The sequence below is a fragment of the Hyaena hyaena genome, unplaced genomic scaffold, assembly GCF_003009895.1.
Source record: "Hyaena hyaena isolate Hyena2069 unplaced genomic scaffold, ASM300989v1 scaffold_944, whole genome shotgun sequence".
Classification (NCBI taxonomy): domain Eukaryota; kingdom Metazoa; phylum Chordata; class Mammalia; order Carnivora; family Hyaenidae; genus Hyaena; species Hyaena hyaena.
Genome location: NW_024081577.1, coordinates 216,636 through 244,254, shown reverse-complemented (window position 1 = coordinate 244,254; position 27,619 = coordinate 216,636). Strand labels below are relative to the sequence as shown.

The 27,619-nt window shown below is 41.1% G+C and overlaps 1 protein-coding gene across 1 annotated transcript in view; it reads left to right on the top strand.

The window, feature by feature from the left end:
- B3GLCT (beta 3-glucosyltransferase) overlaps nt 1–27,619 on the top strand; it is a 118,943-nt gene that overhangs the window by 33,491 nt on the left and 57,833 nt on the right. The window contains exons 5-8 of the mRNA XM_039221122.1: nt 11,350–11,426; nt 11,886–11,997; nt 16,996–17,132; nt 24,087–24,150. Of these exons, the coding sequence (XP_039077053.1) occupies nt 11,350–11,426; nt 11,886–11,997; nt 16,996–17,132; nt 24,087–24,150 (390 nt within the window). The remainder of the gene's footprint in view (nt 1–11,349; nt 11,427–11,885; nt 11,998–16,995; nt 17,133–24,086; nt 24,151–27,619) is intronic.

Genomic DNA, 27,619 nt, shown 5'->3' with positions numbered 1-27,619 from the left:
AGACCTGGAGTGTAGTAACCAGGGGAGGGGGAAATGAGGAATTCTCAATAGGCACATAGTCTCAGTTAAGTAAGATGAATAAACTCTAGGGTCTGCATTCCAGCCTCATGCCTACAACCAGCAACACTCCATCGTACACTTAAAATTTGTTAAGAGGACAGAGCCTGTGTTAAGTGTTCTTACCACAGCATAATAAGAACAAGTAAATAAAACATTAGGTACTAGTGTGGATAAGGAGGATGACGGGAGCTGGGAGGGTTTCTCTGTCGGCAGCCAGGGAAAGGCGGTCACTGAGAAGCAGCGCAGGCGTGGGTGCCAACCTGGAGGGTCAACCTGACTGCGGAGGGGCTGTGTGTCCTGCTGAGGACCCTGATCTTTCTCAGGACCTCTCAGGATGCCTTCTGGGCATTTGAGAAGTATTTCTTTGAGATCCAAGATGCGGCAGGACCTGCAGTCACGTTACTAAAAGCACCCCAGGGTGAACACGACTGCTAGGGAGAGCTGTTCTCCTCAACACGTTGGGTCTGCATTTAAAACTGTCTAAAACCGTCACTCTAGCGGTTGTGAGGAAGGCAGCGGAACAGATCCAAGTCTGGGGCAAGAAGCCTAATCTAAGGGCCCCCTCCAAGCGAATGTGACCTCTGCTGGTGCTTTGTCCCAGGCATTTTGAGAAGCACTGGGCTGGGGGTGAGGGGTGGAGCCGGTAGGGGTGATGGCAGTAGGTGATGTGAGGCCAGACCCGGGGAGTTTGGGCGAAGGCCTGAGGAGACGTGGGGACCAGGGCCCAGCTAGGGCAGGTGTGGAGGGACAGGGCCACCATCCACAGCTGCGGATGGGATTTGCAGGTTTGCAAGGTGCAGATGACTTCAGGATGCTGTAGAGGAAGTCTCAGGTGGAGGTGTCTGCTGCCGGAGCCTGGATATTTGTTTGCTTTAAACTCAGGAGAAAGGTTTGACCAGAAGGTGGTGGATTTGGAACCGGGAACATACACAGGGTAGTGGCTGAAAGCCTGAAGGTGCTGTTTCCAGGGGGGCAGTGGGAGCCTGGGAAAAACTGGGATTTGGGGGCTGGGCAGAGCAGGAGCAGCCTCTGGGGAGACAGAAGGTGTGTGTGAGACCCAGAGAAGGTACACTGTCTGACCTCAGGGAACCTGAAGGAATAGCCTTTCAAATAGCAGTCAATACTGTCCTGTTCCCAAGACAGAGCTAGTAGGAGAGGGTCTCTCAAAACATCCATTTCACTGGGTCTTCTTGTGCCCTTGTCCTGTCTGACACTTACTCAGGAGGCATCCACACCCAGAGTGCTTTGCTGTTGCAGACGCTGTTGTTGTTGTTATTCTTAATTGTGGTAAAAGAAAAAAACACAACACACAACATAAAATTTGCCCTCAAACATTTTTAAGTGTAAGTATCGTAAAGTATATTCACATGGTGTAACCAATTTCCAGAACTTTTTGTCTTTCTAACTGAAACTTATACCCATTAAACAACAATTCTGTGTTTCCTTTTTCCCTCAGCTGTTGGCAACCACCTACATCTGCTTTGTCTCTGTGAATCTGACTACTCCTTGTACCTCATATAAGTGACATCGTATAGTATTTGTCCTTTTTTATTTTTTGTCTGGCTTATTTTACTTAGTGTGGTAATGTCCTCAAGAGGTTCATCCGTGTTGCAGCCTGTGACTGGGTTTCCTTCCTTTTAAATTGCAGGCTCCACGCTCAGTGCAGAGCCTGACTTGGGGCTTGATCTCATGACTGTGAGATCATGAACTGAGCCAAAATCAAGAGCCAGATGCTCAAACCAACTGAGCCACCCAGGTGCCCCTCCATCTTTTTAAAGGCTGAATATTAATATCATTACTTTGACAGCCTCTCCTCCATCTCTTCTCTGGTAGCTATGGTCACCATGATGGCTATTTTCATCCACAGGTGCTACTTTCTGGGATGCTCATTTGGTATTCCACATGGGCTCCCCTGCAGTGCCCTTTCTCCTCTTGGGCATCTGTGCTGCCCTTAGAATCTGGAGGGAGGCAAGACCTGCGCTTTACTTCTTTTTGTCTCCCCCACGGCACCTAGCGTACTGCCACACACTGACAGCATTAGAAACTATTTTCACGGATACATTTTTCTCAGCTTTTAAAGCTTAGAAAGCAGTTTCATTTCACTAAGGTATTTGCCTCCTCCAGCACTTTAATTTATGCTTGTATTTTCGGTTTGCTTATACTTTATTTTTATTGTCCTTTGCATTTACACTGAGCAGTTTAGACACCTTGTGTAGTAGGTGCCTTAGATTGCCACTAGGTGGCGATATTGGTTTTACGTTTAAAGACCTGTAATTAAGCACCATTATTAAGCAAACCCTTCTTTTACAGCATTTAATTTCTGTGATAATAAATGGAGTCTAGACTACAGCACTAAAGAAGCTTCCCTTTAATTATAAGATAGTCTATTTTTCTTATTCTGAAATTCTTTCCTGGGTTGGAAGCCAGCTATTAATAATACCGGGGTAGTTTTGACAAAACTTTTAACATTTGGATTTAGTTCGCTCATAAGATCCAGACTTTTTGTAGTTGAAATGGTCTGAAAGATTTTAGAGTCTGCAGCTATACCTGATTCTGGTTCATGTTTTCTCTTTATAGAGTTTTTAAAAAAGTTATGTATGTGATTAAAAGTTGAATTTTAAAGATCCAAAGATAGGTGACAGCTAACATAGGGTCTACAGACAGTACTTGGGGCAATGATGAGCTAACCTGACCTAGAGCTACATGAACCCAGAACAATAAGGTTAAATTCAGAGAATTAAATGTTGAGATGCACAAAACATGGGGGTGGGAGGGGAGGTGGGCGGGGCAAAGCTCCTTTAAGAGGCAGGTATGGCTCCCTGCTTAAAAGTTAGCTGGGACTTGTTTTATGAAATTGACATATTCTTTAGAAAGACTGGACAACTAACTCATCAGCCGTGGAAGTAGAGAGAAGGAGGGTCTCAGGCAGAGGTTGTCAGGGCATCCCAGCACTGTGGTGGGGAGCTTGCTCACTCCTTGGAGGAGGGGTCAGTCCCATGGTTTGGCAGGTGTGCACTGTACCTCTAGTTGAACAGCATGTCTGGGGCCCTCATGTCACTTGGGATCTGGACCATGATGTGCTCGGGTTCCCCATAGATTTGCCCACCATGAGCATTCACAAAAGGTGCTTGCTGAGGGAGGAATCAACTGTTAAGTTTTATCATTTGAATATTTATCTGATAGCCCAAAATATCTATTCCTCCCACACTACCAGATGTCTAGAACTGCTGTTTATTTATTCATTACTCTTGTCAGGTTGCACTTGACTACAAAATCTACCAAAAATTAAGGTGCAAAAATTTAATGGTTTCTGTGATTATGCATCTGCTTCTAGCTGCTCTCTTTGCTTTGGCAAGTCATTACTGTGCCTGTTTTGCCTCAAGGGGCTAAAATGAGGTCTCATTAAAAACACAAACATTGTTCACTCTTCTAAATGCGAATATAAAAACAGGAGTCTAAACTAAGTTTCTGTCGTAACTTTGTGCTGTACCGGGAGTTGTGGCTAAAATAATTTGGGTCATTATGGGTTGTCATTCCCATGTGCAGTTTTGACGCTTGTAGTGCAGCTTATAATGGCTCTGTAGTGTATAGTTTTATGTTCCTTCTACTCACTGAGCCTACAGACTTTACGAAGTGCTCTTCTCTGAGCAGAATACCGTTCTTGATTGCGGTGGGGGGAAGGGTTAGAAAAGGTAGGCTAGCTCTTTGCGTGACTTATCAGGTAGATGGTAACTATTTCATGATAGAAATGACTATATAATTAAGTAGATATGAGAAGTCCAAGATATGCATTTAAAAATATTTATCTAACAACTATTAGTTGGGTATCTGTGGTTATATTAGGTCCTTATGAATGCAAAAGGACATCTCTAGACAAGACACGGCCCTTTAGAAAGATGGTGCACATTTGAGGCCACTGAAGCAGTAGAGCAGTATGTAAAAAGCACATATTAATATAGCGCTCATTGTACACGTGAAGCATGAGACGATGAAGACGGAAGGCTTGTCAAGTCATGTGGGGAAGAAGGGGGAAGTGAGGGATGTCAGTTCAGAACATGGAAGCTGGAACTAGAAGACAAGCACAGTTGTCAGGAAGGCTTCCTTTTGTTGTTATTTTTTTTAAAAGCTTATTTATTTTGAGAATGAGAGAAAAAGCACGAGTTGGTGAGGAGCAGAGAGAGGGAGAGAGAGAGAATCCCAAGCAGGCGTGACAGTGCAAAGCCCGATGCAAGGCTTGATCCCACACACTGTGAGATGTGACTTGAGCCAAAGTTGGACGTGTTACCCACTGAGCTGCCCTGGCGCCCCAGGAAGGCTTACTCGTAGGATCCCAGGTAGCAGCTGGGATTTTTGGAGCAGTTGGGTGATGTGTGAAGACGTATTCACAGTGGGATATGTGGTGAGTGGTCTTTTTAGGTTGGAAATAAAGTCTGAGATGGGGGATGCGGTTGATGAATATGGGGTTCCTAAATGCAGATCTGTAGATATGAGAATACAGATTTTGAAGAAGTGCTATTTTTTTTCTTAGATTTTTTTTTTTTCTCCCTGCATTACAGATGGAAGGATCATGTGAAGTTACAAAGATTGGCTATTTAAAGAGGTACACAAACAAAAAGCCACGTGGAGGGGAGGCTAACAGAAACCCATAAGGAGAGTTTGTGCAACAATCTCTTAATTAATCAGGAAGTTAGTTAATCAGGAAGTCTCTTAATCAGGAAACCAGTATTTTCTGTTAAATGCCTATTGTGTGCATAGCATCTGTGTTGTGTGTCAGTTGTGATTTGACTTTTGTTTATTGAACCTGAGAAAATTCCTTTTTGAACGGACATCTGTATGAAAATATGTATATATGAATATACTTGCTACATGTAATGGGAAAATGGGAACAGATACTCTGGCCTCTGATGAAGACACTCATGGAGTATCTTATGTGTATGTCGTGGTGCAGAGGCGATCCTTTGAATGTTGTCTTTTCCCTTCTGGGATCTGGGATCCAGTAAACCCAGGGCACCCTAGAGCATGGTCATTTTTATAGTAGCTTCAGAAATATTAGGTATTAACACTTGCCTAGAGTTACAGAAACCAGTGTTGTTCTTCAAAGGAATTTCAAAATAAGATTAAATTGGGAACAATAATGGACAGAATATAAAGCATCATCGTGGTTTTTTTCAGCAGATTCTAGTAAAACAAAGATTCAGACGCTGTTCTGAAGACTCTGAAGTGTGAGGTTCAACCATACATAGCACAGGGCAAGGGTCATGCTTGGCTGGGGAAGCACTTTGAGTGGAGAATGGGGAAGGCAGCCTCTGCAGGAGTGAGTGCAGAAGACAGCAGAGGCCCGAGTTCTCACTGAGATAAATACAGGCAGGAGCACAGATACGTTATTTTTCTGTTTTTAAGGCAGGAACACAGGTACGTTATTTTTCTGTTTTTAAGGCAACCTGCAAATACAGAAAAGCAAATTCAGAGGTGGGATAGGCTTGTGAGTTTTTTTGGGGGGGGGGGTGGGCACATTGAAACCATATACATTACATTTGGCAGATGTTGGATTACATTTTCTGCTTTGGGATAAATGGAGCCCAACTAGCTGCTTAGAAACCTCCCCACTCTCCCCACCTCTCAACTAAGTAGCCTTTGAAAAGGACACTTCTAATTTTATTGCTTTCTTTTACCATATAAACTTTATTTAAAGGCTGGATGAATCTCAACCTGAACAGATAAATGATATCTTTTCCTTGTTCATGGAAAGTTTTGTAAACCACTGTTTTCTTGAGGAGAGTTAATCACTTTGGCTCATTAGTTTGGAGAAACCTCATTTCCATAAGATAAGGGAGGAAAGCCAGAGCAAAACCTCTCCTAGATCAGTGTGAGGAAGTTTGAGAAAGACGGGTTCATGTTGCCTGCTTTTAGAAATGTTTTGATTGTCAAGGAGACAGGGTGAGGTCCTTCATTGAAAGGTTAGCTTTGAGAGTGCATCTCTGACTATCACTAAAGTTCCTTCTTTAGGAGAGAGCAGTTGGATGCTTCATTACTTACTAACGGTTCGTTTCTTATAGTAACTGATAGATGTTAAGACATCACGTTAATTATTGAACTGGAGACTTTATTACATTGCTGTTGAGTAAGAATGTATTCATCCGTTCATCTAATACATCCTTATTGAAAATTTACTTTAAGCCAGGACCTGGGCAAGAAGCCCCAGGAGAAAATAGGACATTGAGACCCACATCGCCTCAGGGGCAGTTGCTCAGCAGTAATGAATTCATCGCACCGTGGAGAAGGCCGTGGCATCAGCATTTGTCTCATTTTGCCTGCATAGCATTTGAACCTCTTCCCATGTTCATGTCACTAATAAATAGTGCGGTCAGGCCTGTGCCTCCCTTCCAGCTGGCTCCAAAGCCTCTTCTCTCCGTCCCACTGCCTCCTGACGTGCAGATCGGGCCTTATCGCCTAAGTGGCAGATTGGCCCAGCTGCTGTGCAGAATAAGTCTGTGCCGACTAGTAAATGGTGTCCTGTTCTTTCTATCCATGTACCTGGCATAATTTTTTTATACCATGTATCCCTGACATTATATTCTAGATTTATTTGCTTATTGCGTTTCTCCTTAATTAGAGCGTGAGATCTTAGAGGGACGTGGTCCGGTTTGCTCTGTTCTTACAACAGTGCCTGGGAGGCTCAGTAGGTTGAGAGTTGGACTTCTGTTTCTGCTCAGGTCATGATCTCACTATTCATGAGTTCAAGCCCCATGTAGCCCCTCTGTGCTGTTAGTGCAGAGCCCCCTTGGGGTTTTTCTCTCCCTGTCTCTCTCTGCCCCTCCCCTGCTCATGTTGTCTCTAAGTCTCTCTTAAAATAAATAAAAAAAAAGAACAGTGCCTGGCACATAGTAGTTGTGCAACAAATATTGTAAAATCAATACTTAGATTAATAGCCATCATATGCATAGCATGTGCCAAATATGTGGCATGTATTTACTAGCTTCCTTGGTACGCAGGACTGTTGCTGTCCCCACATTAGCGATAAGATGACAGAGTCACAGAAAGGGCAAGGAAGTTGCTCAAGGTTGCACAGCTCAGGGGAGCCAGAGCCAGAACTCTGATGCAAGTACCTTGGCTCTAGAAATTGGGTCCTTAAAAAATAAGCTGTACTACCTTTCATGAATGAATGAATGAATGATAAGTTAACACAGATTTATATGAGCTATAAAAATGCATTAAGTAATGTATTTCAAAGTAAAGAGTAAAAGTAAATTTTATAAATAATGAGGTAATATTTTTCTCTTGTTAGGAAAAGATAGTGATTAAGACAGGTATTTGGGAAAATATATATATATATTTTAAATATAGGCCCAGGTTCCTGGAAGACATGTTATTACAGCATCACATAAAATCTACTGGTTCATAAATGAATACTGCATTTTTAAAGACTAGTAAATCTGTCTGATATGTGTTCCAAACAGCATATCAGCTTTATCAGCATCCTCATAAGATATAACTCCTTCTTATTATAATAATAAACAGATGTTAATTTTCATCATAATTCATGTGTTTGTCCAAAAGCTCAGTTCGGTGCCTAAGAGCTATATAATAGTTGGAATTTGGAAATGCGGCTGAACTGGAATCAGTCTTAAAAAAGGATTCAGTCTTTCAGAACCTTGCCTAATGCTGAGTAAATGCCTTGGCTTTTGCTTTCAAATTTAGTTCTTGGTCTGAATGATGAGACCGAATTAGACTGTGAACTCCTGTACTGCTGGGTTTATACTTTGAATTAAGTTATGGGCAAGTCACAAATATTGGGAAACAGTCCATAGAGAAGGGAAAAGGCTGGTGGCATGGACTTAAATTCGCTGAATTCTTTCCAGACAGAGGCAGGCTCACAGAGTAAAGTGATTCAAAACCAACTTCGCCTAGTAGTTAAAGTTATTTAGATAGTCAACGTATTAAGCTGTTTTCATCCATGTTCAAATGTTGGTTCTTTCATTTATACTATTAGTATTTGTAGACCTAAATTTTTATGATTTTCCTTCCGTATGAAGAATGAAGGGCCATCTCCATTCTCAGGGCCGTTAGAATGTTCAGCTACGGAATCAAGCCCTTTTGCCAGATAAAGGCAAAGGATTTGTGTCAGAGCCAGGGAATGAATTGGAGTGTTGGTTTTGAGGGTGTTTCTTCTTCATAATTGTTAGTGGCTTTAAGTGTGAACATAGGCCTCAATACAAAATGTGTTCATAGGAAGCACTGACTGCATGTGCAGTGGGCTTTTGGACCTCAAAGCACTTGTTAGAGGACTAGTACATGCTTCTGATGGAAATGAAGGTAGACTGGTTCAATGATACAAACAGAGTTGATATAAGCAGGTTAGGTGAACTGTGATCAGTTTTTTTGATTTTCTTTCCCTTTTCTGTCATTTGTCCCCAGTAGGCCCTATATGTAGCCCATTTATGCTTGCCTCTCTTACGGCATTCTCATTATTTTTTAAAATTAAAGGTGTTCTTTTTAAGTAACCTCTACACCCAACGTGGGGCTTGAACCTGCAACCCTGAGATCAAGAGTTGCACGCTCCACTGACTGAGCCAGCCAGGCACCCTCGTTATCTCATTATTGATAGAATTTTGCCTTACCTTTTAGGTTTGAAATAGTAGCACCGTTTGGTGAATAGGCATCATTTAGATTGACAGCACTGGTGCATGCATGGTGCCTTTACTATAGCTTTTATTCCAAATGGCTCTGTTGACCTAACATTTTCTTATTTTCTTTCCCCCTTGATATTTCTCCCTGAAAACTCTGTCATCCATTCAGTTACATATTAAAAAACTTGCATTGCATATAAAAGTGCTGTAAGCTGGTGATCTGGCACCTGTAAAGAGGTCTACATCTGGTAGGGGGTGATATTTATAACAGACAAATAAAGAGCATAAATTGTTACAATTCCAAGTAGTCAAAAACTGAGAGAAGATCATTTGGTGGAAAATTTTATTGTGACCTTTTAAGTTATTTTTTCTTAGAAGTGCTAATACACATGAACATGTATGCATCTGTCTTCACCCACAGGATATACATATATATATATATATATATATATGCATATACATATGCATTGTTATACATATACACGCTTATGGGTGTGTGTGTATATAAAAATAAGAATAAAAGCTCTTGGGCCTTTTTGGGGATTAGTGGATGAAAACTTATTTATAATTGAAATGGCCTTGGGTTAATCAAGAGTTAAGACCAGGTTTCTGAATGTCATAGTAGACATACTTTTGAGACAGGGGTATTCACACACCTGTGGAGACCGGTGTCAACACAGCCCACTTGCTTTTGAAATGTTTCTATTTGGAGGTGATTGGGTACAGAAAACTTGATTTCTATTTTTGTGTTCACTGATTGAAGCAAATATGGAACCCAGGCACACAATTCAGTAAACAAAAAGGAATGGAGACAGGGATGATTATAATTCACTAGTAATGCATAGAGTTTATTTTAGACTAGAATTTAGCTCCTTTGTGCTAAGACTTTGCCTTTTCACTTTTATTGTTGTGACAGATTATTCATAAGTCTGTCTTTGCATCCTTGCCGGGAAGGTGCCCGCACAGCCTTTTCGTGATACCTGGTGACATCACCTATATATTTCCCATAACCAGGAAGGATAGGACTTGTATGGAAGAAGAATTTGGATGTGTATTCATTTTTTTCTCAAGAAATTTTTAAAACTAAACTGTGTTTTAACTACATTAAAGGATTTTGAAAGCATAGATATAAGACTTTGGTTGTCTTGACACAAATATTTTCATTTTTCTGGTTCCTTTCTAGTCTCTGTTCATATATGAATTTGTTTTACATATTTAGAATCATGTCTGTTTTTCCATTTAACATAAAGACATTTCCATTGTTACAAAGTCTTCATTATTACACTTTCAGTTGTTACACAATGGCTCATTTGCTACTTATTTTCTTATAAAACCTTTTAAAGTATTTGCTATGTTTCTTTTCTAGCTAGTTCATATTAGCATACTGCCATAGTTATTTGGAAGTTTTATGCAACTATTAATATATTATTAGTTCTCTTTACACATGATTTCTGTTCTTATATAATCCCTCATGAATATACATGTGGTATAAATATATATAATACATATATAGCCGTTTCTTAAAAGTCACTGAAAACTACTGCATAATTCATAATCAACAGCAGGAAAGCCCTGAATTATACTGAGAAATTAACTGCTAATTCAGCCTTTTGGTTTTTTTTTTTTTCTCTGATGTGCCATATTGTTAGTCTGACTTAATCTTTCATTATTGTTCTTGCATTTCATATTTGTACATGAAAGTTAAAATAAATAGTACATAAAATAAATGAAGCTTTATTTGATAACTCCAAATATGTATACTGAAACCCATTCTCTTGAAATAATAAACTTATATGAATTCAAAGTGTGGTGTGGAATCTACATTAGTAATAGTTCCAGTATTTAGGCATTTATTCTTAATGTCTTTTGTCTGCAACAGTTACCAAAGAGAATAGAACAAGAATGTATTAAAGTTTATTGGGAGGGTTGTGTTCAAGCATATTATATAGCTGATTTGGGGCTTGTAGTAACATGAAATATACTGAATAGTGCTTTACTTCAAAGCTGACATTCATAACCTGAATCATTAATCTCTCGATGTTTATTATGCATAATTATTTAACCATAGTTGTGTCTTATTTCTGAATCTTAGTTCCTCCTATGTTGATAAATTTTGAAATTCTATTATTATTATCATTGACCGAGTACTTAAGGATTAGATTTCTAGTATTTAAACCCCAAACTCTTCCTTACCATGTGTTTTAAGCTTTTTGAGGGCACTTAATTTTTTTTTACATGAGATAAATTGGATATTATATGTACCCTTTTGTTTAGCTGAAGTGTTTTATTTTCCATCTGCTTCCTGTGATGTCTGTACTGTGAAGTATCTTTTTGTGCCTCTGAGTTATGCCTGGTCGCTTCTGGGCTCTTCCTTTCCAGTTGCCTTTGCAAGTCTGCAGATTTCAGGTCAGGTCGGGTACCAGGGAAGACCCTTCTTGGAGTCCCTCAGCCCAGTTGTATGCCTGGATGATAAAGATGTCTTGTGGATCCAGCCAACATCCTTCATTTCTAGTAGCTCCTGAAGAGGAGAAAACAGAGTAGTTAGGAGAGAAAATGTCAGGTCTCCAAAGATACCTGCATGTAGAAATTGAGTTGTTGTTGTTTAATCAGAGTGATCATATCATATTTTTATTTATTTCTCCTCTTGATAATGTTTCTTCAGGAGCTCCCCAGAGTCCTTCTTCTTCATCAGCTGTCTAAGCAGGAGGGTGCATGGACCATACTTCCATTGCTACCACAGTATGTTTAATTTGAAATTTGAAATGTGTGAATTTGGACATTTCCACCTACACACTCACTCCTCTCACTGAGAGGGTGTGTTTTTCTTCAGAGTCAAGAAGTTAAAGAAAATTTGGACTCCGTTTTTTTATGACTGCTACATTACCCAAATTTCTTGATTCTTTTAATCATGAATGGCTTCTATTTTTAAATATGTTGCTTTCTTAAAAAATAAAATGTTGATATATTTAATATTTGTATTTGAAAATTGTGGTGTTACAGAGAGAATTAACTTTAAGAACTCTAGCTGTTTGCTAAACTATTAGTATCTGGCTTTTGAAACTATGCTTTGAAGGAAAATATAGGGAGAAAATCTAGATTTCTTGCCATTTTATGTCTTTCATCCTGCTTATCAGTTTTAAACTTTGTTATAAACTCATTTTATAGAAGTGATTACCATAACTTGTTTATCTTTGTCAGCTTTTCTGTAACGTATAGCAGAAATTCATCATGGATTTTCTTCTGTGAAGAAGAGACAAGAATACAAATTCCAGAACTCTTAGAAACACTCAGAAGATATGACCCATCCAAGGTGAATACAGTTTCAATACCAGTATTTATCTGTCGGAAGGAATGCTTAAGGGAACGCTTAAGAGAAGATTTGATTTTAAGAGGTTTGCCAATCTAATAAAAACACTTTAGAAAGAATGAAATAATAGTTGAATATCTAGAAGCAATGCTGAATCATTCTTCTGGAGGTTTCTGTAGCTTTCAGAGGGATAGAACTTATAAAGAGCCATTTTTAAATGAAATAAATCTATTTATATGTGTTAGCAATTTCATAGAGTTAAAAAGCTATAACCCAGAGTTAAGGAATAAGTTTAAATCGTGTATTTCTCTTTGTCAGAAATGACCACATATTCTTTTAGATGGGAAGTATTTCTTGGTTGCCAACTATGTATCAAGCACTGTGACAGCAGGGACTGGGACAGACAGATATCCATCCTGATGACAGGGAGCAAACAAGCCCATTAAAGAAGCAATGAAAAGGGAGATAGATGGCTTCTAGTCAGGGAAACATAGAGTGCTGTTAGAAGCACAGAGCAGGGCACCCAACCTAATCTGGAAGGGTCACTACAGGAGGTGAACTTTAATCTGAGTCCTGTAGGATGAGTAAGAGTTAATAGGAGAGAGAGAGTATGTGTGTTTTAAGCAGAGGGAACACAAGTTGAGAAGGTAAGGTGGTAAGGGGTGCATCTTGGGTTAGAAGTTCAACTTTCTAACTTTCTATACCCTTATCTTTCCTATATTCAGATTTTGTTTTATTCTGGGCAGATACGATGTAGCAATTGGATCTTGTTTATTTCTAAGTTGCTAGCATTGAGCAGAGGGTTTGACACATCATGGGTTGTCAGTGAGTATTTGTGAATGGCTGAATAACCCTGTAATGTCAACTTTCCTGATGGGCCACGTTGTGGCCAGGAGGATGCCGTGGAGATAAGTCAAGGCTCTGCAGTTCTGTGAAAGAAGCCTGGGTTATACCCTGATCACTACATGGGATCCTTTAAACTTGGAATAAGCAGGAGTGGGCCCTTTCAGGTACCACTGGACGCCTGCCCCACCCCCCTTCTGGTGCCTATTCTAGAACTAAGCCAGGTTTAATGAGAGTGTGGGGAAGGAAGAGTGGCTTCTGGGGTGTCTGCTTGGTTTGTTGATGTAGACGAATAATGCTGGGTAACAGTGACCCTTCTCGAACACAGGAGAGCTTGTGACCTTAACAGAACCACCGGTTTCGATGTTCTTTAAAAGCCACAAGGGGGGGGGGGCGCCTGGGTGGCTTAGTCGGTTAAGCGTCCAACTTTCGCTTAGGTCATGATCTTGCGGTTCGTGGGTTCGAGCCCCGCGTCGGGCTCTGTGCTGATTGCCAGCTCAGAGCCTGGAGCCTGTTTCAGTCTGTGACTCCCTCTCTCTCTGACCCTCCCTTGCTCACGCTGTCTCTCTCTCTCTCCTAGAAATAAATAAAACATTTAAAAAAAAATAAAATAAAAGCCACAAGGGTCCATTATGGTTTCTTTTTTATGCTTTTGCTTTCTGGGAAGATACAGATGTAATTGAAGGAGAAGGTTGTTAGGTTAAAAAGAAAAATCCTTCAAAGGAGAGAAGAATCATGAATGTGTCTCATCCCGTCTTTTCAGAGGAGGCCAACCAGCATCTATGTACTTTGGCCATGTTTCGTGTAAAACGTTTGTTAGGCTGTTATGTTTCCTTTTGACTTGAGACAAACTTCCAAATGTTTTTTTAGGATGTAGGAGTTTTAGTCTCCTCCTAGCGTTCGTTTCACCTGGAGATTATTTTTCCATTATCCATAGCTCTAATTCTGTGCAGAAGATGGTGACTCACTGTGCTTTTTAATGAAAATTGGAATGATAAATTTAAAAGTTCAAAGCAAGTTCATGAAAAGCAAGTACAGAACAGAGGCAAAATGAGATGTTTTCCCCGTCTCTTCTCAACTCAGCCTTAAAAAAAAAAAATCTAGGATGTTTTATTTCTTTTGAAACTAGCATTAGGAAATACAGATTACATAATATGTAAGTTAGCTCAGATCAGTGTGCTCCCCCCCCCATTTGAAATTTTAGAAACAAAGGTATAAAACCAGCCTGGCTTTGCTAGTGACACAAATAAACTCTATTAAAATAATTAGCGTGTTAGAGCATCAGTCATTTTTTTTAGATTCTGATGTTTTTCCCTTCCATATCTTTCTGTCATTCTTATGCAAATTTATACTGTTATACAGTATTTTAAATGAGGCATTTTAATCTTTATTAAAGTAATTAATCTTTGTTAAATTGCTTTTCTAGGTGATTTCTATAAATTTCCATGTCTTGCTGGAGTCTTTCGTTTTTTCCTGCCGTATGCTTTTAATACATGCATTTGCTGAAATGTCTTGACTTCTTTTTTAATGGAGGTGAAACAAAGGTGCTGATAAAGAGTAATCCTGAGATACTGATAGAACATTGTCTGAGTTATTCTTTTACAGTTTATCTTGATTATAATTGTCTTTCTTATGAAGTTATTAAGAAAATCATTAAGAAGGATGGGGAAGTGCCCTTTCCACAGATGCTATATTAATTTCTCCCTTCAATTAGTTTACAGTAACCCCTCCCTTCCCCAGTATTGGAAAGCAATCTTCTATACTAGATAATAGCTGGACACTGCCATTTGGAGTTATACCATAGAAACGTGTTCTGCATAAAATTATATTTGCAGCAGGAGATTATAACAGTGAAGAGTTTGTGAGAAAGGTGCTGAAAATCTGGAGTGTTTTATTTTCTTTAAGCAAGCTATATTGGCATGGTATGTTAAATGTGATGATTTTCACGTGGGGTAACGTTTAGCAATTTTACAAAGTGCTATAGTATTGATTTTTTTAAAAAAGATCTTGAATTTTCTATCTTAAGCCAAAGTCATTTGCCTTGTTCTTCTGGCCCAGTGATGACTTAAAATCCCCATAAAGCATCAGGAGAAGATCAGGACGTGGTCGGTGACCTACACACACAGTTATGTTGATGGCTTGCACGTGTTCCGTTACGACCTGTTGCTGAATTGACCAAAACCAAGAGCCTGGGAGGTACTGGGGACACAACCACACGCAGAAGAAACAATCCTGTGTCCCTCCTGCTCTTGTTTTCTGATAAGGAGACAAGAGTGAGGTGGTGATGGTTGAAATCCAGAAATCATGCAAAGCTTTTAGAACTTAGGGTGCTTGGTTTAAAGTACTTTCGCTTCTTTAACAGGGTAGTTGCCTTTGGAAGCTTTCTTGGGCTTGCTCCATTCATTTAACAAAAACTCGTGAGCACCTAGTACATGTTAGGTGTTCCTGTGGAGACACAGCAGTGAGCAAACTGGACAGCTTCTGTGTCTCCAAGGATGGGGGTAGCCTTGTGGCAGGGGAGATAGGCAAGGAGTGAAGATGCAAACATGTCAGATGGTAGTAAGAACTGAGGAGAAAAAGAGGCAAGATGAGAGGGATAAGGGATAGATCGGGGGTAGGCTGACTATTCGACAAAGGATGTTCAGGGAGTACGTGCTGATGAGGTCACCTTTGAACAGTGTGTCAAGGAACCCAGGGGTGAGCCATGTGATCCCTGCTTCTGTGTCAGCCTGTCTCCTCATACCTCCACTAACCTAATCGGAACCTCAAATTCAACATGTGCAAAACTGAACTCTTTTTTTTTTACTTTTTTTAAATGTTTTATTTATTTCTGAGAGAGAGAGAAAGACAGCGTGAGCAGGGGAGGGTCAGAGAGAGAGTGAGACACAGAATCTGAAACAGGCTCCAGGCTCTGAGCTGGCTGTCAGCACAGAGCCTGACATGGGGCTTGAACCCAGGAACTGCAAAATCATGACCGGAGCCGAAGTCGGACGCTCAAATGACTGAGCCACCCAGGCGCCCCATGACCTCTTAATGCCCCTTCTAAACCTCTCCCACCATCAGTCTCCCTCACCTCAGAAATAGCATCATGGTCTATCCAGGTGGCTCTTATAAAAAAAAACCTAGGACTCACGACTGTGTCCTCTTTTTCCCTCAACCCCATGTTGGCATATCCCATCGAGTCTGAGGTTCCCATGGATTGGCCTCCCTTCTCTCTCAGATATTTGCCCTCATCTACTGTCTGTCTTTGTTTTCTGATGCCCTCAATTATGTGGTTTAAGTATTTTCTTCAGCTTTACTATTTGCTCTCAGTGGGAGAGCAGGTCTGATCCAGGCTGTTCTCTTGTGGCCAAAAGTTCAAGTCTTCTACTGCACTTTGAGTAAAGTCTGTGCTGCTTTCCACCCTCGGCTGTCCCTTGATATATAGTGGGCTATATTCCTGCCACATTGCACTTCCTTTTTTAACTAATGTATCAAGCTTGTTCTCACTGTGGGACTGTGTATTAACTGCCTTGAGGGCTCTCCCCTGGGTTTGTGCGTAGCTGGCCCCTTGGCATTATTTACTCTCAGTTCAGATGTTAGCCCAGGAGAAGTTTTCCTTTCTTTGCAGGGAAGTCCCTGGGTACTCGGTTTTCACCATAGCACATCGCAGTCACCACCTGAACCTGCTTTATTTACTTATTTTCTGTGTCCCCACTATTCGTGTAAGCTGCATACCCACGTGATGTGGAATAAATGTTAAATGTTAACTGAACAAATGAATAAATGAATAATAAAGGCACTGATTCTGGAAGGAATTCTTCAGATCCTCCTTTGCAGACCTCAGTGTGGCATAAAGGAACACTGTTTTCTTTGCCTTAATAGTATTTTGATGTGGACTTTTCTATGAAATACCACTATTTATATGTTTATGGCATAAAGATGACTAACATTTCATTGATCCTGTTAATATACGAAGCTACTCTCTGTGAAGATTAGGCCATCTTCCTTATCATAGAGTATTGCAGTTTTGTTAAAATGCTTTTGAGAGTAATAATTTGTGCTAATTCTCTATCACCCAGAGTATTTAATTAACTAAAATTAATGATATGACTTTGTTTTTGGTCCTATATGAAATGGCTTTTTAAGAAAATGACATCTTCTATCTTTATTTGACAGGAATGGTTTTTAGGAAAAGCATTACATGATGAAGAATCTACAATAATTCACCATTATGCCTTTTCTGAGAATCCTACCACTTTTAAATATCCAGACTTTGCTGCTGGCTGGGCTCTTAGTATTCCACTTGTAAACAAGTAAGAATTTATTAGATTTTGTGTGTGTGTGTGTGTGTGTGTGCGCGTGTGTGTGTGTGTGTGCGCGCGCGCGCGAATCAACTTCTGTTTCACTGAGTATTGTAACTGATGGATCTCAAGTGAGTTTTGCAGCCCGAGGCAGTGTGTGGTGGGGCAGGAAGACCTGGAGCCTTCGGGACCTTGAGGTTCTTGCTTCTGCTCTGTCTCTGTCACTTACTAGTCCCCTCAGACTGAGTACTCACCCCTTCCTGATTTCCTCTTCCTCACCTGCAAAATAAGGTGAATAATAAATTGTGGGACCAAGGGAGGGCACATAAGTATTCTGAGAACTCTACACCCAGAAGGGTTATTACTTTTATTAATGGATCTAGTTAGCTACACATAGGGTTTTGATTGTCAGTAAGAAAATGAATCAGTAATATGCCCGGGGGTGGGAGCTGATGACAAATTATGTGCATGGGTATACACATTTAAACATAGACCAGGCAAAAGGGACACTTAATCAGAGGCTCTGTAGCTATTCAGGCCTAGATCTTTGTGTGTATAATCACAATAATGCTTTTCTCAATGTGAAAAGAAAAGATAATTAAGTTGTAATTTAGGAGAACTATGATTGTTGACAGGCTTTTAATTTGAATGCTTCAGATTAATTATTATATGTTTTTGTTCTTAAGGGAAGAGAAAATTGATAAAGTGGTTGTGGCCTTTATATCTTCAAAGATAGTGGGGTTTCTGTTATTTCTTACATTGGGCATGTTGTTTCTAGGGTTAAGAGTCTCCGAAAACCTTTGAGCCTGTTGTGGATGTGGGCTAGGTAAACACGGTGGTGGTACCTTCTCATTTGTGGCTGGCCAACACTTGTTGACTACTCCCTTGACATTTGAAAGTATTTTATTTACAGTGGAAGATCCTCCTTCCCAGTGTAGAATCCAGAAAAGGATAGTACCAAACTTCCATGTCGTGTAGACTTTTTTGCTGCTAGAGAGCAGCCAAGTGAGGTAGGCTCCATTAGGCAGATGCACTCATTTATACGGGGAAGGAGACGGTATATGATGGTCCATTTGACTTGAGACATCATGATAGAGGAGGCTTGAAGGCTGGCAGCTGAGACAGTAGCTTTGTGATATAGCAGCTTCCTGGTGGCAGAGGCCACAGCTCCTTGATGACCTGTTTCTGTAGTATAAATCTGGAGGTTGTTCTTGGAATCTCAGCCTAGAGTCTCTCTATTCAGACTGTCCAGTAATTGTCAGCCAACTCTATGCACTAATAAGTGTACTTTGTGTCTACACTGGCCAGAGTGGATTTTGTTATCTCTGACTAAAATGGGTGCTCCCCAGACCCATCCCAAGACTACTGGGCAAGGACGCCCTGCTCCCAGCCTGTGCCAGGCATGCCTAGGAGGGCTCATACATTTTCCCTGCCCCGTTCTTAGAGGGGCTGGGCAGGAGGGGAGGGGCAACGAGAAGAGAGAGTTGTCCTTTCCTTCCCACCCTGTGCTGGTTTGCCTGGGTCGGCTCTCTGCAGGGGTGAGGGGGAAATATTCTGTTTCAGTGGCCCCAGGTCATCTTTATTCTCAAATTAGTTAAGCTTGGATTTGCTGTAGCTGAAGAGCAGGAGCTCCTGGGACACTGCCTCCCACTGTGTCCTGCAGCCCTGTTCGCCCCCTCTGTTCTGTCTGGACTCTGCAGAGCTGTGAGCGGCATTCGTTGCCCTGGCATAGCCTTCCTCTGGTCTGCCCTCACCCTCTGGACTTGGCTTCAGAGCCTGGAATTATGGGGGCTGCCTTTTGGTGGCTATGGTTTCTCTGACTTGAGAGTTAAAAGCTCTTCCTCAGTCTATTTGTCTTCTGTTTCCTGGAGAACCAAGTCTCCCGAGAGAGGGATAAGTGCAGCTGTACCCTGTCCTGTGCAGCGCGCTGTTCTGAGCACAGACGCTGCCTTTTTCTCCGATGGCTTAAGAAAAACTGGAGGCCTGTGCAGCAAGCTCAGGATGTAACCATCTCTCCCTCTCCTCATCTCTCCCTTCTGATCCAAGATGCCACTCATCCGGGAAGCAGATCTGGTAGTTTATATAGGATTTCACTTCTCTCCATCCCCCATCTAGCAGAGATCTTGGTGGTGCCTTGATACAGAACGCAATTCACCTTTTCCTGAGTTAAGTGTAATAACTAACTGTCAAGTATTGCTTTCTTTTTGACTTACTTTTAAACTACATGGATGAAAGTAAGTGCTGTGCATGTCTTTGACCCCGAGAATTCTCTTCAAGGACAGTTTAGCCCAACTCATTGCTTGCCATGCAGGCAGTAAAGCATAACCTGTTCTACAAAACCTCTGGGGTCTATCAATTCTGCCCTCTGGCTTCACTGCTTACAAGCTGTAGGGGTAGCTGGTGTCCTGGCAGGTTCTGATGGCTCTGACTACGTCATATTAACCATGTGACTCACTGCTGGGGCCTTTGCGAACCATTGCTCCAGGTTCTGCACTAGCCAAGATACTGATCTTATTAGAGGGATACTGTGTCATGGGTGACCTGGTATCCTGTAGAGATGGTCCCACTGGCACATGCTTCTCTTCTTGTCATCTTTACAAAGTCCCAGATGTTTTATTTGTTGACAAGTGCCAGCTTACTCTGAGTAGCGAGGGCCTCGTGCCACTGCAATGGGGTATATAAGGAACTACGGCTAAAGGAATTGGGGGCCAAAAGACTGATCTTTTGTACAAGTTCAGGAAATTTCCAGCACTTCCCCCATAACTCTGGCACGACAGAGGAATAAGGCACCAGTTAACTGTCTGCATTCAGTGTCACCTGCTTTCACAACACTGAATGATTGACAATGAGCTGCACAATGTTTGTAGTTAATTAGCATCCATGGTCTTCAGTGTGTGCCTCCCCTCCCTTTCCCCTGCCAGCAAAGACAAAACAAAATAAAACTGTAGAGACTCTACCATAATGGTATCTTATACCATACTTCCTTTTCCTTGTGATGCAAGCAAGTAATCAAAGAAATAAAATAATGTAACCCATCTAGCATAGTACTATCTTGTGGCCAAGATCCATTTAGAAATGGTGTTCTCATAGGAGATTCTATACATTCTCTAAGAAATTGGTATTATACTTAGAACTAAAAGAGGCATAAAGCATCAACTAGCCCTATTGGATGCGAAATTGGATCTTGCCAGTTGGTTTTTCCCAGTTCCAAAGCTAATGTGCATTTTCCCCCTGTTATTAGAAACTATATGAGTTAGCATGCTGGAGTAAGAAAATATTATTACTGCAACTGGAAGGTGAGGTCTGTGTTGGCTGATGTAGGAGTTCAGCCCTGTTATTGAGGACACTGGTTTGGTCTCTCTCAAGCTTAGTACACAGAATCCTGAAACTACATACATCATCAGTTCATCCTAAATCTGGTTCCCTTTGTTGACTCAATGCAAAAAGGGCTTTCTATATATATAGTTTTGTGTTCAGCAGTGAAGAAACTCTCTAACCATGGAATGTAAGTGCATATCTTCAGTCTCTAGTTGGATCTCGTCTGCTTGAAGTTAGAGTTGGTTGGGTCAACTTGAGGCATGTACCAACTCCTGGACCATTAACGGTTTCAGGGAATTTCAGTGCTTTGGTTGGGATCAAACTAATTCTGACCCTGGAGCCCATTTATAGGGCTCAATAATTTAATCAAAATTAGAAGTGTCTTAAGAAGAAGGAAGAGGAAGCTCCTGTATTGTGTAGGCAATCAATAGTGCCCCATACAGGAGTCTTCTTTTTAAAATTTTATTTTAATTTTTAAGGTTTATTTATTTTTGAGAGAGAGAAAGAGTAGAGCAGGAGAGAGGCAGACACAGAATCTGAAGCAGGATCCAGGTTCTGAGCTGTCTGCACAAAGACGACACAGGGCTGGAACCCACGAACCGCGAGATCATGACCTGAGCTGAAGTCAGATGCTTAACTGACTGAACTGACTGCCAGGTACCTGCCCCCTCGCCCCCCCCACCCCGCCCCCACGCTTTGTCTCCTTTTCTTGACTTTATGGCCCTCTCGGTAGGTAGGGCAACTGTGTATAGTTACTTAAGTATTTCTCCTGCTCAAGTCATCAGAAAAACTGGTTACTTAAAAACATTTTATGACACACACTTTTTTAGACTATTTCTCACCAAAAACATTTGTCCTAGCAATCCCACATTAGTGAGTTTGGGATTAACACTGCCTAACATTTCCTGGTGATCCTTCTGTGTGATCTTCTAACAATAGTGTCAATAAAAAAGTACTTGCGTTTTTGGAGACATTTACAATAAGATGACCTCTTCAAACAGAACAATGTTACTGGTTTTATCTCTTGTTTTTCCACTGGTAAAACTTACCTAGATTTCTTTCAATAGTTTGCTCTTTTGACTAGCTCATGAATGGGACTGTAAAAGTCAGCTAGGAACTTTTCCTAATATGGAGGTGAAGAGGCCCTCTGTCTGTTGCTAGTTTCCAGTCTAGCTGGTTGTGTCCTTAGGCTGTATTATTGGGACATGACTTAATGCCTTCTAAAAATAGGCAAGCTGAATATCAAATGTCATATTTTCCAGGAACTGAATATTTAATGAGGAAATATTTTATCTAAGTAATTGTAATTTCTGCCCTTAATTGTTTTTTCTGGCATTGTTGCTTACTGAAATTAGCATTTGAAATACCCTTGTGCTGTCTTGTTGTATAGAAAAGGGAAACCTAGTTCCCACTTTTAGGACTTGCCTTTTAAATTAGGTGAATGCCCTGCACACTTTTAGAACTTGACCACATTTTCAAGGTGACTGACTTAGGCTCAGGGTGTCAGTGAGGCTGACCCGTTGACATGAAGTTTGTGATGTTGAAATAACCCTCACTCAGGGTGATGGTAGACTCCATGGGCTGCTAGACATGGCCTTAACACTGTCAGTATCCAAGGCACCTGGGTGGCTCAGTAAGTTGAGCATCCAACTCTTGGTTTTGACTTAGGTCACAATCTCGTCATTGCAAGAGCCTGCTTGAGATTCTCTCTTCTCCCACCCCCTCCCCTCCCCTGCTCGTTCTCTCTCTCTCTCTCTCTCTCATAATAAATAAATAAACAAAAAAACTTTAAAAATGTCAGTATACATGTCTGTTTGTCCTCAAATTGCTCAGTGTCCATCTTAAAGAAATTCTGTCAGTGGTCTTCAAGTTTTGCCTGTCTGAGATTTCCCCTCAAACACAAATTTTCAAGAATGAAAGGACAAAGAAACTTAAAAAGTCAAAAGAGTAGAAAACATGTTGAGGGCAACAAGTTGGAGGTATTTATTGTCTAGTAAGAAGTGGCATGTCATGCATGGCCATCTCACAGTGGATATCACATGCCATTTGGTTCCCATCACAATTCTGTGTCCCTTGCCTGTGGCAGGAAGCCCAAGTATGACTTTTTCTGTCCTCAGAGTCTGAATGTGATCTGATCAGATTTCAGAGGCACTTGGCAAGAGTCCAGATTCCAAAGTTAAAAACTGGCTCGAACTGAGCAGAAATCAAACTGATCGAATCAAAAGATTCGATGCTGGGGCAGGTTTTTTTCTCCTACTGTCTATTGGGAGCGTATCTGAGAATGCTGTCTCTGTGCGTGTCCTCACCCACTCCTGCTGACAAGTCTGTGGGCAGGAACTGCGCAGGAACGTGACTGAGATTCCGTGGGCTGCCTTTGGAGCTGCCTGCCGCCGAGCTGCATTCCTATCTACCCTGAGACAAATGCTTTAATACTATCCATAAATTATAACCTGTGTCCTTCTTTATCTTTCCTCTAATTAGAAGGAAATTTCTACAGAACTCTTTGTGGTTCAATGAGGCTGAAAACTCAGTAAAGACTTTTGACACTTATTATTACTTTTCCTTTAAAAATCACTATTATTTCCCTACAGTTAAAATATGTGTTGGAGGGGTTGTAATAGAAACTGATGGTCTAGTCTCTAGCCCTGTCACATATATGGAACCGTATGTATTTCAGTGGTCTGGGTAAGCACGTAATTCTACCTCACTGAGTTTGCAATCAAAGCATATCTTGCCTTCATCCATTCAGGCAGCTCACTGATGCTCCTTCTGGCCAGGCACGGTGGGCGGGCGGTGCAGGTGACACAAGAAGCCATAGCACGGAAGGGGACTCCTACACAACAGGATGTAGCACACATGATAAAACTAATAGAGCTTCCTTCCTGTCCTGGGAGCAAAGGAAGTTTCCATTTGTGCTGCTGGGCAAGTCTGGCAAACGTCTGGAGAAAGTGCCCTTGGGCTTGATCTTGAAGAAAGGTTTGCCAGGTCAGGTTGGGGCATGGGAGTGCTAGGCAGATGTTGGGCAGGAGAGAAGAGGGGCAGGTGTGTGCTGTGGGCACAGTGGGTCAGTGCCGAGAAGCTGTGCAATGGTGATGCTCTCCTCTGCACTGAAAGGAGCCACTGAACACTTCTTTAAGCAAGAAAAGGATTTGAAGTGTTTTGGGGTTTTTTTCTTTCCTGAAACCACATTCTCACTCCCCCTAAAACTCCACAAACTGTAGTTCTTTGGGTTATTAAAAGAAGGAGACGGAAAAGTAGCAACTTTTGTTTCTGTCATGCAAGTCTTTTCTTTGTCTTCTACTCTGTTGGTATTTGGTGTAAAGATTATCAGGAGTCAACAAACTTTGTGGCTTTGTTTTTAAGGCATTTAGTTTATGGTATTGTATTTTACATTATTGGCCAGATGTTGTAACAATGAATGTTCCATTTGCAAGCTCCTTGCTTGCATTCATTTCCTGGCCAACAAATAATTCCATTTTCACAAGTGCTTTGCCTCAAGGAAATGTGAAACTCTTTTAATTTTATGTTACAGTGTGTGCTTTTATCTATTTTCAAACATTAGAAGGTCTCAAGAATGTGTTATTCTTGTTGATGGTTCTTCTGATTAAAAAAACCCCAAACAAACCTCAAATTGTACCTATTTTCTAGGCTTACCAAGAGGTTAAGGAGTGAATCTCTGAAATCCGACTTTACAATAGATTTAAAACACGAGGTACGTCTTGTTTTCTTTTTTAAAAGTTGTAGTAATTGAGAATTCACGTGTTTTGATATAAAAGGTGTTTTTCATTCCCTAACAGTGCATCCCTTCCCAAAGTACATTTTCTCCCTACCAAGGTAATTCTTCTCCAGCAAATTAGGTCTTTGTCTTTAAACTCACTTTCATCATGTGGGTGGAGAAGGAACAGTGGAAAAGGTTGCATCTGTGATTCTTGATTTTTTTTTTTTTTTTTGTTACAGCTAGGCAGGTGAGGGCAGAGGTGGATGCCTAACAACAGGCACAAATGTCATGAAAGTAACATTGTTCTTCTTGGGTGCTTTGGTGGTACATATGCGTGGGTCATATCTCTGTGCTTGGCCCTCTGGGGCAGAATCGAGCCAGTTGGTCCCAAGCAGGTGGCTGTGGCATTCCAGCTGGGACCCCACCATCCCTGGTGTCTAGTGGACATCTGTGACCAGTCATCCCAGAGGCAGGTGTCCCATCATTAATCATCCCTGAATCCTTGTTAAGAAGGTTTCTTTGTGGGTTTCATTCACAGGTGCATCTCACTGCTTAAAACGGCCTCCCTTTCACTCTGCAGGAATCTATATCTTAGGACAGTGCAGTCAGTCTGGACATGCAGTGCTGGCCGGCTGCCAGAAGCAAATAAGGGCTCTCACAAGACCTTGCCTTCTTAGGTGCTTGAAGGTGATGAAATAGCCTATTTGAAGAGAAATATACATGTAAAAAGTCATTCTTCTCTTCCACAGAAAGGAAAGAATGACTAATCAAAAGTGCAGGCCTACCTCGATATTTTTAATGAAATGTCAGCTTTGGTATAGATACCCAGGTTCAGGAATCTATTAAAAATTAAATACACACAGAAAATATTTAGAACCGATGTGAAAGGTGTGACGATCAGTCACAATAGCTAAAAACCCACCACCACCTGCGTAAGAGCTAGACCATCATAAGTGGATTTGAGACCACCTGAATGGGACTTTCCTGTATCCCCTTCATTCTCACTAGTAAATGCTTCCTTTGAATTCTCTATTCCTTTTCTTCATATGTTTACATCATAAACTTTTCTTCATAAGTTTACATCATATGACTGCATCTCCAAATAACATATTATGCAGTTTTTATTTTTTTTATTTATTTATTTTTTTAAATGTTTTTATTTTTGAGAGAGAGAGAGAGAGCGAGTGAGAGCGAGCATGAACAGGGGAGGGTCAGAGAGAGAGCGAGATACAGAATCTGAAGCAGGCTCCAGGCTCTAAGCTAGATGTCAGCACAGAGCCCAATGCAGGGCTCGAACCCACAAACCGTGAGATCATGACCTGAGCCGAAGTCGGATGCTTAACCGACTGAGCCACCCAGGTGCCCCTTTATTATGCAGTTTTTAAAAAATAGTTATTTTTGAGAGAGAGTGTGAACAGGGGAGGGGCAGAGAGAGAGGGAGACACAGAATCCAAAGCAGGCTCCAGGCTCTGAGCTGTCAGCACAGAGCCCGACGTGGGGCTTGAGCCCATGAACTGTGATATCATGACCTGAGCTGAAGTCGACACCTAACCAACTGAGCCACCCAGGCACCCCCATTGTATGCAGTTTTGTGTCCTTCTGGACTTCATATAAACAGAGTTGTACCATGAGTATTGTTTTAACTTGAAGCTTATCCATGTGGCCATGTGCAACTCTAATGAACTTATTTTCACTTCCTGCAGGAGTATCAGGTTACTTACCCATTCTCCTGGTGCTGGGCTTCTGGATTGTCATGGCTTTTCTGCTGTTATAATCATCACTTCTATGAGTATTTTTGACATGTGTCATGATGATCATCTGTGGGAGTTTTCCCAAGGCAGAGGCCTTTAAACTATTTTTTTTGACTGTGACCCACTTTAAAAAAATACATTTTCCATTGTGACCCGACATATCAGTGTGTGTTGTTACTGTGTTTTGTTATTGATTTCTAACTTAGCATTATAGTCTATAGAAATATTTTCCGGTTTGCTTTATGGCCTGGCTCATGTTTACTTTTCATAAATGGGGTAAAAGATGTATATGCTATAATTTGGGGGTATAATATTCTCTTTATTAGGTTAAAGGAGAAGTAGATTTAATCTAATAGGTTAATCTTCCTCCCTTCCCCCTTTTCTCCCATCTACTTTTGTCTGCTTGATCTATCATTTATTAAGGGAGGAAGGGGAAAATCTTCCATAATAATGTGGATTTGACAGTGTCTCCTCTTGTAACTGCCAGCTCTTGCCTGTTATACTCTGAGACTCTGTTAACTAAATGCTTACAAGTTCACAATCATTATGTCTTCTTAGGAATTTATCTTTATTTCTTGTGATGCTCTTTGCCCTAATGTGTATTAAATGTGTATTTAATGTTATGAATATTTCTTTACCACCTTTCTTTTGGTGTTCGCTTCATAATTCTCCCTCATCTTTTTCTTAAAATTTTTTAATTTTTTTAAAAAATTTATTTCTGAGAGAGACAGTGTGAGCAGGGGAGGGTCAGAAAGAGAGGGAGACACAGAATCTGAAACAGGCTCCAGGCTCTGAGCTGTCAGCACAGAGCCCAATGCAAGGCTCAAACCCATGAACCATGAGATCATGACCTGAGCTGAAGTCAGACGTTTAACCGACTGAGCCACTCAGGTGCCCCGTCTCTCTCATCTTTTTCTTATAACCCCTTTGTGCCCTTACTCATTGATTGAGAGAGAGACAGAGAGTGAGAGAGAGCATGTCTGCATGTGAGCTGAAAAGGGGCAGAGGGAGAGAGAGAGAATCTTTTTTTTTTTTTTTAAACAGAGCTGTTTTTATTTATTTCAATTTCTAATTCCTATTTTTTGGGTGGAAATTTCTTTTTCTTTTTTTTTTAAATAGTTTATTGTCAAGTTGGTTTCCATATAACACCCAGTGCTCATCCCCACAAGTGCCCTCCTCTATGCCCATCACCTCCCCTTCCTTTCCCCCCCACCCCCATCAGCCCTCAGTTTGTTCTCGGCATTCAAGAGTCTGAGAGAGAATATTTAGTAGGCTCTATGCTCAGTATAGGTGTACTTCTCTTAAAAAGGACATTATTGTTGTAGGTTAACCTCAAGCACAGTTAAATACTAACATGCTATTTCTGCTTCTGTAAATCCACTTGGCAAGCTTGTACTTCCCTGTTCTGGCTGACCACGCCCACAGCCTGTATGTAAGGTTACAGAACACCACGTCACCATTCTACCCTGGTAGTCTATCACGAGTCACTACCCCATGGCTTCTTAAATGTCTAATAACGGTTGGTCATTTCAAGACAAAGGACTTAAAGTTGATAGGTCTCTGCCAAAACTAACACCTGAGTGTCACGATGCAATTGGTTACCATAGTACGCTGTGGAATGTAATTGGTTAACTAAATCATGACACGTTCTGCCTTACTGAGATCCATACAAGCTCACTGCCACCTTTGTTCGGGGCCATTCTCTGCATTTC